At 38.0% G+C, this 16,069-nt stretch overlaps 1 protein-coding gene and 1 pseudogene across 1 annotated transcript; one reads left to right on the top strand and one right to left on the bottom strand.

Annotated features, from left to right (window-relative positions):
• Positions 1-1,817: 1,817 nt before the first annotated feature.
• LOC139822309 (uncharacterized) lies at positions 1,818-5,015 on the bottom strand (annotated as a pseudogene).
• Positions 5,016-7,070: 2,055 nt separating this feature from the next.
• Positions 7,071-11,287, top strand: LOC139821940 (uncharacterized). The gene is made up of 2 exons (XM_071793385.1): positions 7,071-7,665; positions 8,839-11,287. Exon 2 carries the CDS (start codon positions 9,386-9,388, stop codon positions 10,664-10,666), a length of 1,281 nt encoding a protein of 426 aa, XP_071649486.1. The 5' UTR covers positions 7,071-7,665; positions 8,839-9,385; the 3' UTR covers positions 10,667-11,287.
• The last annotated feature ends 4,782 nt before the right edge of the window (positions 11,288-16,069 follow it).

The following is a 16,069-nucleotide window of genomic DNA, read 5'->3' as shown; positions in this document are numbered from 1 at the left end:
TTTAAGTTTGTGACTTCCATCCTTCTTAGTGCAGTTTCCTGCTGCTCTATTATCACACCAGATTGTTGCAGGCAAGAATGTTCTTCCAACAACATACCTGAGCGACTTGTCTAATGAAATTACTTCTTGACAGGCCTCACTCATTGCCAGATACTCTGCTTGACAGGTAGAGAGTGTAACATATGTCTGTTTATGACTTCTCCATGCTATCACATCTCCAAATAATTTGATTATATATCTTCCAGTGGATGTAGAATCAATGCAATCTCTGAAACTAGCGTCTGTCAGCGACTCTAACTCATCTGTTTTACCTTTAAACATCAATCCTCTATTTGCAGTTCCTCTAAGATATCTGAAGACTCTTTTACATCTTGCCAGTCTTCTTCCGTGGGCTCTAATTGTCTTCTTGCTAAATAGTTTACTGCAAAGGCTATATCAGGTCGTGTAGCATTTGCCAGATACATTAAGCTTCCTATAGCTTCTCTATAAGGTACTCTTTTAGTTTCTTCTCTAATACTCTTTTCTTCTAATTTTCTGTTTTTATTGCTCACTTTTCTGGTGACCATAGGAGTGTTCTGAGGCTTGCATTAATTCATATGAAACTTTTCTAATATGCTCTCAGTATATCGCGTCTGATGAATATACATACAACTTTCTTCTTTGTTTCTCTCTATTGTTATTCCCAGAAAGTTCTTTGGTTCCCCAAGATCCTTCGTCTCAAATGTTTCACTCAACTTCTTTTTGATTTCTTCTAATTTCTTCTGATCATTACTTGCAACCAACATATCATCTACATAAAGTAATATGATCACTATTTTGCCTTCCTTCCTCCACGTGAACAGGCATGGCTCATGTAGGTCGTTCTCTAATCCAAGTTTCTTAGCCTCTTCTGAAAATCTCTTATTCCATCTTTTCGGACTTATCTTCAATCCGTATAAAGCTCTATTCAATCTACACACCTTAGTCTTCTTGGTGTTTTCATCCAGTTCTACTTCCTTTGAAATTTCCATATATATTTCATCTTTTTCTTCTAGAACTCCATTTAGGTTGGCAAATAAGTTCGTTCGGTTTTTTTGACTGGTATAAAATACAAAAAACCGAACGAACTTATTTGCCAACCTATTAAAAACGCAGTCTTAACATTTAGCTGACTAGCGTATAAGTTATATTTATTTATTATTGCTAATATAGATCTAACCAGTGACAATCTTGAAACCGGTGCATATGTCTCTTTTAAATCATACACATTTTTGTCTTTACATCCTCTTATCACCAGTCTCGCTTTATATCTGGTTGATCCATCTGCTTCTAATCTCCTCTTAAATACCCATCTTGAATCTATTATATTAGGTCGTCTTCCATCTAATTTCTCTAATGGTCTATCGACAAGTTCCCACACTTGATTAGTATACATAGATTCAAGGTCCTCTTTGACTGCAATTTTCCAATTCTCTCTTTCGTTACTTGATATAGCTTCTTCATAAGTAACAGGCTCTCTATTTAACGATGCCATAAAGCATTGATGTAATTCATCTTCATTCTCTATATTCCGTTGAATGTTTTTCACATTAATATAATTAGCAAAGCTAACATCTTCTATTTTTCTCCGCACATCAGTGTCTCCATTATCTTCTAATTTTCTTTTAGTTTTACTTCTAGTCATTGGAGCTTCACTTTCCTTTCGTGCGTCCTTCTGCTTCTGTTCGTCTAGTTGTGTTGTTTGTTTTCTCGGTCTACCTCTTTTCCTTTTCTCAGGAATCTCTAGTTTTTGTTCTCCCTTTTTCTCATCCTCTACAAATTCTTTCATCCAATTTTATCTAAGTCTTTTCTTCTTCTATTTGACTGTTTTGATATACATTTTTATATGTTATCTTTTCATTAAATCTAATGTGTCGGGACTCTATAAATTTTCTTGTGCTTGGATGCCAGAGTATATATCCAGTGTCAGTATATCCTACCAACACACCTCTAATAGCTCTCTTGTCAAATTTCGACGTAGGCTTTGGTACTCTTGCATATCCAATGCATCCAAATCTCTTTATTTGCTCGAAATGACAACTTGTTTCTGATGAGAACTTCTTCAAGGGGATCTCATACTCTATAGTCTTATGTGGAGATCTGTTGTACGCATGCACAGCAGCGTCAACTGCCAACTCCCACATACTCTTTGGTAATCCCGAGTCGAACATATATGTTCTTATTTTCTCTTGCATCGTTCTGTTGAACCTTTCTGCAACTCCATTATGTTCCGGAGTGTACGGTGGTGCATATATGGCTTCTATATTTTCTCTTTTTAACACTTCTTTAAAAGCACCTCCCGTAAATTCCTTGCCTTGATCTGACTTCACATAGCATAGCTTTTCTTCTTTTCCTAGTAGATTTCTGGCGGATATTAGGTATTTCTCTAGAGCCTCTCCCGATTCATCTTTCGTCTTCAAGAAGTAAGCTTTCGCTAATCTAGAATAATCGTCTATAAAGGTTATTATAAACCTCTTTCGTCCTGGATAAGATGTAGGTTTTATTGGACCCATGATATCCGTATGTATCACTTGTAGTGGTCTCTGTGCTCTATTTCTGTTTTCTTTAAACGGCAATTTTGCCATCTTTGCCATTATACAGACTTCACACTCTAATATGGAGTTATCAAACTTAACTGTCTCTAATCTCTTTTCTACTTTTTGTAGCTGTCTTAAATAGTTTAACGACGCATGACCTAATCTAACATGCCATAACATCGCCTCATTTATTTTCTCTAATTTCTTTACTTTTTCAATTACTGAGCTTTCACACATTTCTTCTATATTCTCTAATGTTTGTATATCTTCTAACTTAATGACTTGATCGAGTTCAGCATTATTGTGTTCTATATTTTCGTTCACATTTGTGAGCTCTCCTTCATTCTCCCTCCCAATCGCAGAGCCAACATTGTCTCTTTCGTCTAATTCTCCCTCCGAAATTGATAATTCACTGGTCTAAATGTTTGCTTGCGATTGTTCAGGAGACTCACAATGTGGAACAATTTCTGCTCTACATCTATACACAGCACATTCTACACTTTCATTGTTCTCTATATTATTGTTTTTAACCTCAAATTGCATAATCCAATTTGGTTTCTCATAAATTCCTTCAAAAACAATTTTATTTGTTAGTTTATTGTGAACTTTAAACACTTTATCATCTAAATAAATACTGAACCCTGCATCAGCCAGCTTTCTTAAAGATAGTAAATTTTCGGATACTTCCTTCGTTGCAATTACATTTGTTAATTTAATTACTTTCTTTTCTTTCTCATTTGTTAACAACAAAAGATCTCCTTTACCATCTATTGAAATGTCTGCAAGCTCATTCTTATTCGCGCATTTAATAACTCTATTATTACATTTTTCAAAGTTTGATAAAATTATATTCTTATTCACAATGTGATCTGTTGCACCCGAATCTACAATAAAATTGACTAATTCTTTTGAACTATCTCTATCTTCTACTTTAGCCATGCATAATTTACCTTCTTTTGGTTTTCCTTTAATTGCTGTTTGCGATGGTATAGTTTTCTTGGCTGGTTGTATTTTGGTTACTTTCCCTTTATTATCTACTCTTTTTGTTTCTCTTTGCGCAAATCTACCCTTTTTCTTTATATTTTTATTAACGGTTTTATTTGTATACCTTTTTCCTCTAAATCTGTTCGTCTGGGCTCCGGCATTAGGACAGCTATCACCCTTGTGTCCTCTAATCTCCTGGCAGTAATAACAGAACCAGGCCTCTGATCCCGCTAGTGGGCAGTCCTTTGCCATGTGACCCAATTTGTTGCATCGGTAGCACTTTATTTCTTTGTGCTCTTCTGCGGTAGCCCTCTGCACTCTAACTTCTGGTTTCTCTAGCTTCTCTCTAACTTCACTCTTAGTCTCTGCCTCTAACTGCATCATGAAAGATTTTATTTCATCTACATTCATTTCTTTAAGATTAGTTTGTCTTCTAATTAAATCTACATTCCTCAGTTCCGGCACATTAATTGACACAGCTTGATACAATGCAGATCTCATTTCTTGTTCTGTGAGAGGTACCGCATCTTCGCATGATTCATATTCTCTAATTATTGAATCAAAGCATTCGCAAAAATCACTTACTTTTTCGTCTTTTCTCATTTTAATTTGATAGAGTTTAGTTCGTACCGATGCATGAGTAACGTTTTATAACCTCTTAATTTCTTCAAAATTTCTTTTGGATCTTTCTCATGTAAAATCCTTTTATGATAATTTTCATCTAAATGATTGATTATTATATCTTTAACTAGACTTTTTCTCTTAGCAACTTTTAATTCGGAAAGATTTTCTGGACTTTCAATGTTTGAATCTATTACATCTAATAAATCGTTATTCATTAATTCGGATTTTAAATAATCCATCCAAAGATCAAAGTTGGATTTTTGCGTCAGCTTATATTCTCTTCTAATATGCAACCTTTGACTGTTTAATTCTACCTCTAAAGCACTCTTAATTGTCTCTAAACTTCTATTTTTCTCGACTGAACAGACTGTTTCATCTAACTTTTTCTTTTTAGGCTCTACTTCTGATTCTTTAACCGTTTGTATACCGTTTTCTACTTTACTTTGCGTATTCTGTTTATTTACCTCTAAACGTCTAATCTTTAGTTTCTCTTTCTCTAAATTTACGTGGGCGACTTCTACCATATTTTCCATCATGGAGGTTGCTTGGGTCATAACCTTATCCAACATCTTTAATACCGAGTCCATTTTCTCAACCATCTTTTCTTGTTTCTCGTAAAGCATCTTTGTCCCTATGGGTAGCACAGGACGATTTTCAGCCCATTCTCTATTCACATCTATGTTTTCTATTATCTTTGGTTTGCCGCGTTTCGGGATTGCACCCTTTGCTTCAGTCTCTTTCTTGTTCTCTTTTTCTTCTAAACAAAATTTTTAAATTACTCTATCTCTGAATACATAAGTATATTATCCTTCTTGATTGTTTTATTTAAAAAAAATACTCTCTTACCTTCATCTATACTTATTGTTTTATCACTACCTCTCTCTCTCTCTACCACTGTGACCACGCTGCTGTCACTATCGTAGTCAACCAACCCAGCCGGAACGCCGACGTCTATAGACGTCGAATTGACATCTTATAGATGCCGATTCGACATCTATCGACATCTATAGACGTCGAAAAGACGCTAGCATTCCGGCTGGGAATGAATCTTGGTTTTCTTCCTCATCCATCGGAAGATTTTTCGTCTCTTCTTCCATCTAAATCGGGATTCAAATATCAATTGAACATTAGCATTCCTCTTTTGACAAGATAAACCAACATTCATATTGACCGATAATAATTTACAATTTCTATCACTAGATCTCTTTCAGCGATAAAAATTTAATGCTTATGAGGCTATATAGAACGCACTGCAATTCACAATAACCCCAAAGCGAGAAAACCACGCGCCTCTGCAGGGCTATCCGCACGCGCACACCACTGTCCGTTGCGATCTCCAGCACTGCTGAAAAGATCTATGGGAGCTCGGGTTGATCACGCACGCGCACGGGGCCCATACAAATTTACGCGGCCTCCCTGTACAGTAATCAAGCTACACCGCACAGCTAGTCATGCTCAATTACCGACCCGATACATGTCGATTTTGAAAATTTATTCCATACACATGCCTGTATATATATATATATATATATATATATATAAAATGAATTTGTAAGTACTAAATGATCTATTCATATTAATTCAACTTTTGAGATATTTTACCTACTTGTGAAATTATCAAATAATTATAGAAAATAAAATTATAGCAGAAATTAAGATTGAATTTGGTTTATCCATGCATATATCAGATTTTGCAAATTATATGTAAAATTTTAATAAATTAATAGGATATTTAACTTTAGATCAAGGCCAATAATTGTCAAGTCAGAGCGATATCTTATATGTGTCCTTCTGTATTTATTGTTCAAACATAACGATCACGAAAAAAACATTCGTCCTCACGCAGAAAAAAGTTCTGAGGCCATCGTGCAAATTAGTTGCAAGTTTTGTTTAAGCTTATTGAGACGCATTTGTTATATTATAATTATATATATATATATATATATATATATAACAAAGTATAATAAATACTGCACACTACATCTTTTTGGAGGCTTAGCCGAGATCAAATAGAACAAATTTGGGAGACGCGTGTTGCGAGATATCGGAGAGAATGATGTTGCGAGGTTTTTGAGATTGTCCTGCGGGTGACGATTGCGACGACGACGGCGGCGATAGTGAGAAGAGTGAATGACGAGAATTGATAAATGTTTCGGCTTCTTTCACATTATGTATTAGTGATATATTAGAAATGCATATATCTATCTCTAAAATGTACATTATACAGTTTTAGTCGGACGAAGAGAAAAACAACAAAACCAAATAAATATGCTTTAATTATCTAAAATATGGAGCGCTGTGAACATCTTAATGTTTATTTTATTTATATTTTTTGAACTGCAGACTAATATAAATATAATTAAGTACTAGTATAAGTTATCTAGATCCCATTGATACGCACTTGACAAAACGAATGCAAGTGCGATAGTTAGCGCACTTTGTACTGTTGCATGTACGCTATATATATGCATTGGAACGATTATTTTCGAAATTCTTTTCTGATCTAAATATCAAGAGTGATAATCGTTGCATATTATCAGACAGACATAAGTGATAATCGTTGCATATTATCAAACAGACATATTATCAGACAGACATAAATAATAAAAAATTATAATTTTAATGCACTTTGACATCAATAATTTCAATTGTTAAATAAAACATTTTTTTTTACATAAATTAGAAAACTTATAGTTACAATATACATATGAGTCTATAAAAAATGTTTCAGCAATATGCACATATCATTTTAATTCATTGCATAAAACATTATGCATATTCTTTTGTTATCTACAAAAATTGAATATGTCATAATCAAGCGACGCGATAGCCGAGTTGAAGGTCGCGACGCCAAGTACATAAAGAGAGAGCTAGCAGACGACGCTACTAAGTAACTTATCTGGAGTTTTCGGGCCGATCGATTTTCCGAATCAAATATCTCAAGAAAGAAAACTGCGATCGAAAATCTGACAACAGTTTTCTAATATAACATTGATACGAGCTTTCGATTGCGACCAATCTGATTAAGATTGGTGAAGTCAATACTGAGATCTTGAAATCTCACATGTCAAAAATGTGAATTTTTTTGGCGAGATCTCAGCAAGAAGTTCAGATTTCAGTCACACGAACACGCGTTTGCACTCACACACGCAAAGCCAGTTTGTCCCTCAAAACGCGTTCATACCGTTTTGGTCAGTACAATCAATGTAAACCACATTCACACGCTCACATTCCTTGATGCTGATTAGTTATCTCGCTTATATGCAGATCAAATCTCGAAATTATCATAAGAGTGAAATTGATATTTAATTATGTTGGTTAGTTATCTCGCTTATTGAGTGTTAACGGCTTGTCAATGCGTGTCAAAAGGTCAAATTGGTTTCGCGTTTGACAGTGCGAGGTTACAGAAAGAGTTTCAAGAGAGAATTTTTCAACAGAGAGAGAGAGAGAGAGAGAGAGAAAGAGAGAGAGAGAGAGAGAACGGAAGAGGATACAAAAAAAGGTATATATTCCAAAATATGGTAAATATGCAGAATTTGGGCCTCCTCACCGATTTCGTTGATCTTAGGCTTAATCGACGCGTTTTTGCATAAAACGAAAAAATCTGGCAGAAAAAAGTGTCGCTCTGCCCCGCAAAGCGAGATATATTAACGGTTAAAGTTGACGACTATCAGGTTATGAGACCTGTCATACCGACGAGATGTAGCGACTACGAACATGCCCTGCAGCCATATGCGCATGCTCAGTGGCCCGCACGCGAATGCAGCAGATCACGTGACAACTGTTTGGTTGGTAAGTCAGAAGTGTAACATAATTCAAAATGATATTTTTTCGGCGTATAGATTAGTGACGCTTTAAAAAAAAATTAAAGCGCGTCACTAATCTATACGCCGAAAGAATATCATTTCGAATTATATGTTACACTTCTGACTTACCAACCAAACAGTTATCATGTGACCTCTTGCATGCGCGTGCGGCCACTGAGCATGTGCATATGGCCGCAGGCATCGACATATAGTATGGACTGCGCGAAGGTATAGAAAAATGTGACCGGTCGGAAAGAAAGAGATAGCGACCGGTAGAGGTCAAGCTCTGTCTTTTTCTACTCAGTAGCGTGGTAACGGGCGTTTGCACTCGGGGGTCAACAATTTATTTTTAATTTTTTTTTAATTTTTTGCGTTACGATTTGATTCAGTGTTATTATTTGTTCCATTAACGACTATTCTCATTATTCATATACTTTAAAGAGCATTTAGATACTGTTCCATGGAACACGAGGCGGCGATGATCGAACCATCGCAGGAGCGTCGAGCGCAATTCAATTGTCGCGGTTAAAATTGTTAATTAACTAGGCAACAAAAAAATCAATAAGTCACGCGAATCTCCTTGGAATAGTCAGTCCATCGCACCCTTCTTCGCAAACGATCATTTATACTGTGATATTATTTCACGTAAAAAGAGCCGAGTCTCATACACGAATACGCGATCGAGCCGAGTCTCGAGCACGCGAAAGAGCCGAGTCTCTCATACGAATACGCGATTCGAGCCGAGTCTCGATTACGGGGCCCTGTTCGCGATACCGAGTGTCGCTATTAATTCTTTATATACACGTATTCTTTAACTATTCATCCAATTGTATCTCACACGATCTCAAGGGGTTTTTATGCCTTAACAGGCTTTTCCCCCATGAGCCAATAAAGGATTATTTCCCTTGGCTCAAAATCACGACTTGTTTATTTCAAATATCCGAAACCGGGAGACTTCTTCATGTTGAAGAGGTTTTCGACGATACAGTTTTTGGTGCCTCCTGTGAGGTATGAACTCACGAAGAGGATCTTCAACGCCGATATTGAAACGTCCAGCCACACAAAGTCCAGTCGTCTCCGAGGCCCACCCCGTTCGAGCCAACGCATAGAACCTTCGAGATTAAAGAGATAAGTATTCTCAAGTACATACGTCTCATATTTGATAAATTCATCTTTCATTGAATTTGATATCAACGAGTTTCGTTTTTCAATTTACGATTACATAATATTTATTGACGAAAATTGTCGAGCCGCGATTCGTTATTGTTATTGAGCGCCCGGGAAAACCGACGACGCATTATCGATCGTGCACAGAAAACCAGACGTAACCGTGCTAGTTGAGTCGCGTTACATCATTTTCCGAGTAAACATTAAATTGTTTGACAAATTATAAGGTCGAGTTTCATCGGATTCATTATGAGTCGTTTAAGATATATCAGTCAAAAACGCTCAACGTTGAAGGCTCAACTGACTAATCTTGAGAAAATAATCGCGGAGGATCGATTAGACGAGGCAAACTTAAAGATGCGATTAAAGCGTATAACAGAACTTTTTCACGCGTACGAAGAGTTGCATGACGAGCTCCAATTGCTAGAACCGGCGGATGAAAATTTAGTCGAACTTAATGACATTCAAGACCGATATTACACGGTTGCGAGCAAAATCGAAACTCTTACACCGGCGTCAACATCGCACACAGTCAATTTAAATGCAACTTCGATCCCTGTCGATAACAACACGCGTCGTATTAAATTACCGGTTGCCGAACTACCGAAATTCGACGGTAATCTAGAAAAATGGTTATCGTTTAAAAATACGTTTGTAACAATGATCGATTCACGACAAGATATAACGGACTTGCAAAAGTTTCTATATCTGAAAGATTCATTACGAGACGACGCGCTGAATAAGATTACAATTTACAACGTGAGCGAGGAAAATTACAAAAACGCGTGGAAACTTCTCAACGACTCGTATGAGAGAAAGCGAATTCTAATCGCGAAACATCTTGATGCGATTATTGATTTGCCGGCGCCGGATAAAGCTACGCACAAGGAATTGATGAAGCTCGTTGACGACATGCGACAACACGTGAATATGCTCGCGTCGTTGGGAGTGCATCCGGATCAACATTTGTTAATTCGGGTAATAGAACGCGCATTACCAATAAACATTCGTGCTAAATGGGAAGAGACTCTTAGTTTAGATATCTCACCGACGCTCGAACAATTATATAAGTTCGTTTCTGAAACTGCGTTCCGCATCTTCACGTTAGAACAAAACGCGTCACGTTCTAAATCGGAAATCGGCAATAAGCGACAAAATTCAAAAAGAGAGACATCCTCGTTTAAAATACGCAAAGATGATTCAGGTGCGCGCGCTTTGGTTACCAATACACCTTCGAACTGTTTATTTTGTAAAAAGGAAAAACACTCGGTATATAAATGTCCTGATTTCATTAAGCTGTCGGTACCGCGTAGGTGGGATTTCATTAAAAAATCTAAACTTTGCAAGAATTGCCTCCGAGCACACACTGGCAATTGTAGTTGGTCGCATTGCAAAATGTGCAATAAATATCACAACACACTTTTACATAACCCGACATCTAAATCATTGGCGATAAAACATGAAACTTCCAAGATTGAGCTCGCGAATTCTTCAAATCAGTCATCAGCACCGCCGCCTGAATCGGATTGACGGAGACCACTCGTTTTCGAAGCAATTTCGCGGAATCTACAATCACAATTAATGATGAGCACGATAGTTCGTGTAAAAAATTTACACGGTAATTTTATTCAGTGTCGCGCCTTATTAGACACTTGTGCAACGGCTCACTTTATAACACAAGACTTCGTTCGAAATTTAAAAGTACCCGTACGCCCATGTTCCATTCAGATCGGTGCAATTGGCGACATGCACACAACATCAAACGGTTCAGTTGAATTCTTTATTCACTCGATTAACAACGATTTCAAGAAAAAACTTTCATTTTTAATAATACCAAAAATCGCAGATAGAATTCCGGATGAAGTATTTCCACGCGATTCGATTGATATACCAGCGAATTTAAAATTAGCCGACCCACAATTTTATTTACCTCGATCAGTCGACATGATCATCGGTTCTGGAGCGACCTTATCTTTGCTATCGATCGGACAAATTAATCTTTCGCGGGATAATTGCGATTTATTTTTGCAAAAAACTCAGCTCGGCTGGGTCGTCGTCGGAGGGATAATCGAGGCCGGCGGAAGAGACATCGTTTCATGTAAGTTGACAGAATTGACGGACCAAATTGCAAAATTTTGGTTATTAGAAGACACTACCGCTAAACAGTTTAAATCGTCGGATAACTCGGAATGCGAGAATCATTACACTCAGAACACGATGCGCGATGCTTCGGGACGTTACATTGTGCGATTACCTTTTCGAACGATGGAAAGGGACTTTGGGAATTCACGAGCGATAGCCTTGCGTCGATTTTACGGATTACAGAAAAAACTCAAGGCTAATCCAATACTTAAAAAAGAATACGAATGCGTGATGAACGAATACATTAACTTAGGCCACATGTCACTGTTACCGGAAGAAACGGAAGGCGGCTATTATCTTCCCCATCACGCGGTTATAAAATCCACGCGCATTACAACTAAAGTACGTGTAGTTTTCGACGCGTCGGCAAAGACTAACAGGGGGATATCGTTAAATGACACTTTGATGGTCGGTCCCACGATTCAAAGCAAATTGAACATCTGTTGCGATTTCGCATGCATATATACGTGCTCACTGCCGACATTGAAAAAATGTATAGACAAATCTGGATGCATCCCAACGATCGACAGTACCTAAAAATTTTCTGGTTTCACGAGGGTCGCATTCGTACGTTTTTGTTAAACATTGTGACCTTCGGTCTGTCATCGGCTCCCTTTCTCGCCATTCGGACGATCGAACAGCTCGCGAATGACGAAAGCGCCGATCTTCCCGTCGGCGCTGAAGTTTTGAAACGAGATTTTTATGTAGATAATCTTATAACCGGGGCAGAAACTTTAAAAAAGCTCGTAGAGATTCGGGATGAAACTATTGAAATTCTAAAACGCGGTGGTTTCAACATAAGACAGTGGGCATCGAATCATCCGCGAGCTCTTGAAAATTTGAACGAAAGAAACATAGATGTCGAGTTTCTTGTCAATGACAATCCGATTTTGAATACGCTAGGCATTTCATGGAATGCGCGTCGCGACGAATTACTTTATACAGTCAATCCTATTCAGTTATCTGATAGAGTAACTAAACGTCGTATTTTATCGGAAATAGCCAAGATTTTCGACCCCCTCGGATTACTCGGTCCGATTATTCTAACTTCCAAAGTTTTAATGCAAGAATGTTGGAAAGCGAAAATTTCGTGGGATGAATCAGTACCCAGCGCGTTATTCTCTTCTTGGTCATCATTCGTAAATCAACTCGAATTAATTGATCATTTGACTATCGATCGACGTTTGTTGGTTGACGAGCCTATCGAAATTCAAGTTCACGGTTTTTGCGATGCAAGTAAGATCGGTTATGTTATGGAGCCTGCTTGTATATACGATCCCGCAACGAGCGCGGAGACATATTGGTGCGACTCTGTTGCGCCAAAGCGCGCGTGGCTCCTCTTAAAGATGTGACGATGCCTCGACTCGAATTGTTAGGGGCGCTTACACTGGCGCGGTTATATGACGAAGCGAGTTTAGCATTCACTTTCGAGCCAGATAAAACTGTTTTTAGAACGGATTCTATGATTGTCTTACATTGGCTGAAAAAATCTCCGAGTATTCTCAAACCATTCGAGGCAAATCGTGTCAAAGAAATTCAAGAAATTACTAAAGGAATCAAATGGCAACACGTTAAATCGGAACACAATCCAGCCGACGCGTTGTCACGAGGTCAACTTCCGCGAGAATTTTTGAAAAACGAATCTTGGTTTAACGGTCCATCATGGCTTAGACAGTCCGAAGCGAATTGGCCAATATCTCTCGAAACTTCTATTAAGGATTTACCCGGCTTAAAGAAAACCATTTGTCTAGTGTCACAGGTTGACTCGGACGACATCTTCAAAAGATTTTCCTATACGAGGTTGATTCGTACCATCGCATATTGTTTGCGAATGTTATCTTCCAATCAAAATAGGGGCGTGCTTTCAGTACAAGAAATCATCGAATCCGAACGGCGAGTGCTAAAGCTTATTCAGAAAGCGCATTTTTCAGACGAGATCAATCGCATCTCAAACTCAGAAAGGGTGAAGGGCACGAAATTAGCCTCATTAAGTCCTATAATTGACGAGTTAGATTTGCTCCGCGTCGGCGGCAGGTTGCAAAATGCAAACATTCCTCTTTTGCAAAAACATCCGATTTTATTGCCCTCACATCATCACGTCACGGATTTAATTATTCGCGAAACACGTGAGAAAAATTATCACGCAGGGATTCAGTCCACCCTTTATACAATTCGTCATAAATTTTGGCTTCTTGACGGAAAAAATCAAATACGTAAAATCATCCGACATTGCGTACGTTGTATTCGATTCTGTGCATCGCCCGTTAAGTATAAAATGGCTAATTTACCGAGATCTAGATTTGAAGAGAACACCGCGTTCTATCACACAGGTATCGATTTTTTTGGACCCATGTTTATTAAGGAGAAAAAGCAGCGAAATCGGGGTCGAGTAAAAGTGTACGGCTGCGTTTTTATTTGCATGTCAACAAAGGCAGTACACATTGAAATCGTTAGTGAACTATCGACAGAAGCTTTCTTTGCCGCGTTAAGACGATTTATAGGACGTAGAGCCATTCCGGCAAACGTATATTCCGACAACGGTACGAATTTCGTTGGTGCCAATAATCAACTTCGCGAACTATACGCTTTAGTCGAATCTGACGTTTTTAAAACGTGAGTTGGCGACTTTGCTACAACAAAGAAAATTTCTTGGCATTTTAATCCGCCCCTCTCACCTCACTTCGGAGGCATATGGGAGGCGGCGGTAAAGTCCTTTAAACATCATTTGAAACGAGTAGTAGGCGATCTACTGTTTACATACAAGGAGTTGAACACCTTCGCTATAGAAATCGAAGCCATATTAAATTCGCGACCTTTATGTCCCATATCCACGGATCCGAACGATCCACTCGCGTTGACACCCGCTCATTTTCTCGTAAGCAAACCTCTCACAATGCTGCCGGAGGATAATTACATCTTTGTTCCAGAAAATCGTTTGACATCATGGAGATTGATATCCAAGGCCCGTCAAGACTTTTGGCGCAGGTGGCACATCGAATATCTGAATGAATTACAAAAACGACAAAAATGGACTAATTCGGACGCCGGACTCCGGCGAGACGCTATTGTCATCTTAATAGATAAGAATCAACCATGTATGCGGTGGCCACTCGGACGGGTTGTGGAGGTACACCCTGGAGACGACGGCGTGGTCAGAGTCGCGACCATCAAAACAGCGCAGGGAATCTTCAAACGCAATGCGAAGCTAATTTGTCCTTTACCGAACGTGTCTTAGTTTTCGTTTGCACAGTTCTTTTCAATTTTAGTTATTACTGATTGTATTTCAAACGTATCGCATAATATAATATTGTTCACGCGATTAACATTTTAGAAAGTATGAAGCGACGTTTATTTAAAAACATTTTCTACTTGCTCTTATTATTGTTGATCGTTTTACTCTCAACGGGGGGAGCGTGTTCCATGGAACACGAGGCGGCGATGATCGAACCATCGCAGGAGCGTCGAGCGCAATTCAATTGTCGCGGTTGAAATTGGTAATTAACTAGGCAACGAAAAAATCAATAAGTCACGCGAATCTCCTTGGAATAGTCAGTCCATCGCACCCTTCTTCGCAAACGATCATTTATACTGTGATATTATTTCACGTAAAAAGAGCCGAGTCTCATACACGAATACGCGATCGAGCCGAGTCTCGAGCACGCGAAAGAGCCGAGTCTCTCATACGAATACGCGATTCGAGCCGAGTCTCGATTACGGGGCCCTGTTCGCGATACCGAGTGTCGCTATTAATTCTTTATATACACGTATTCTCTAACTATTCATCCAATTGTATCTCACACGATCTCAAGGGGTTTTTATGCCTTAACAGGCTTTTCCCCCATGAGCCAATAAAGGATTATTTCCCTTGGCTCAAAATCACGACTTGTTTATTTCAAATATCCGAAACCGGGAGACTTCTTCATGTTGAAGAGGTTTTCGACGATACAGATACTGTTTTATACAATTTTGGAAAATCAAGATACACGGTAGTGTCTCGCACCAAGTACACGCGGAGCGAGACCGACCGTGACTCTTTTACGCGACGCGACGATTTGGAAGTACTCGAGATGTTTAGTATAATACGCGGATATATAGTAATACAATCAAATAAATAGTAATACACAAGAATTTCTGTGCATAACCTTTTGCTTCCTTATAGAGAAAGCTGTTTTCATGAAAAAAATTTTGCACATTTTTTTCAAATATTGTAATATATTTTGCATTATAACCATTTCACATAACACATGTTACAAGTCAATATAAACATTATATATTATATACTATACAAAAATAACAAAAATGTTACATTTAATTTCGAGAAGTTTTATTGATTTTTAAATAAAACAGTTTTGTTACATTTCGATCTTTATTCTAAGCTGCTCTTGTTGTTCTAAGTTGGATGTTCCTTCATGATGTAATCAAACTTTAAAAAATTTTTTTAGAATTTGAATAAGTAGTTTTAAACGGTGATCATCTTCGCAGTTTCTCTTATTCTCAAACACAGTAAGTGGAATATATTCAAGAGTATTTGTTATCAAGACGTTGAAAATGTTTTTGGTTTGAAAAACGTTGTGCGTTCTAAAACGTTCTTCTGCTATTAGACATGTTTGTATTAAATCAGCCGAAGCTTTCATTAATCTACCTTGACATTTCCCAGGTAGCACAACGTCGTCAATTAGACGTCTTTTTTACGTACGCATTCGCCAGAACGTACGTCAAACTGACGGTCAGTATGACGTCTAAATGCCCCTATATTGATGGCCATTTGTCACAGCATAAATAACGTCATCG

This window comes from Temnothorax longispinosus, chromosome 11 (genome assembly GCF_030848805.1).
Source record: "Temnothorax longispinosus isolate EJ_2023e chromosome 11, Tlon_JGU_v1, whole genome shotgun sequence".
NCBI lineage: Eukaryota > Metazoa > Arthropoda > Insecta > Hymenoptera > Formicidae > Temnothorax > Temnothorax longispinosus.
The sequence above is the reverse complement of the archived record's forward strand: the minus strand, read 5'-3'. Positions and strand labels throughout refer to the sequence as shown.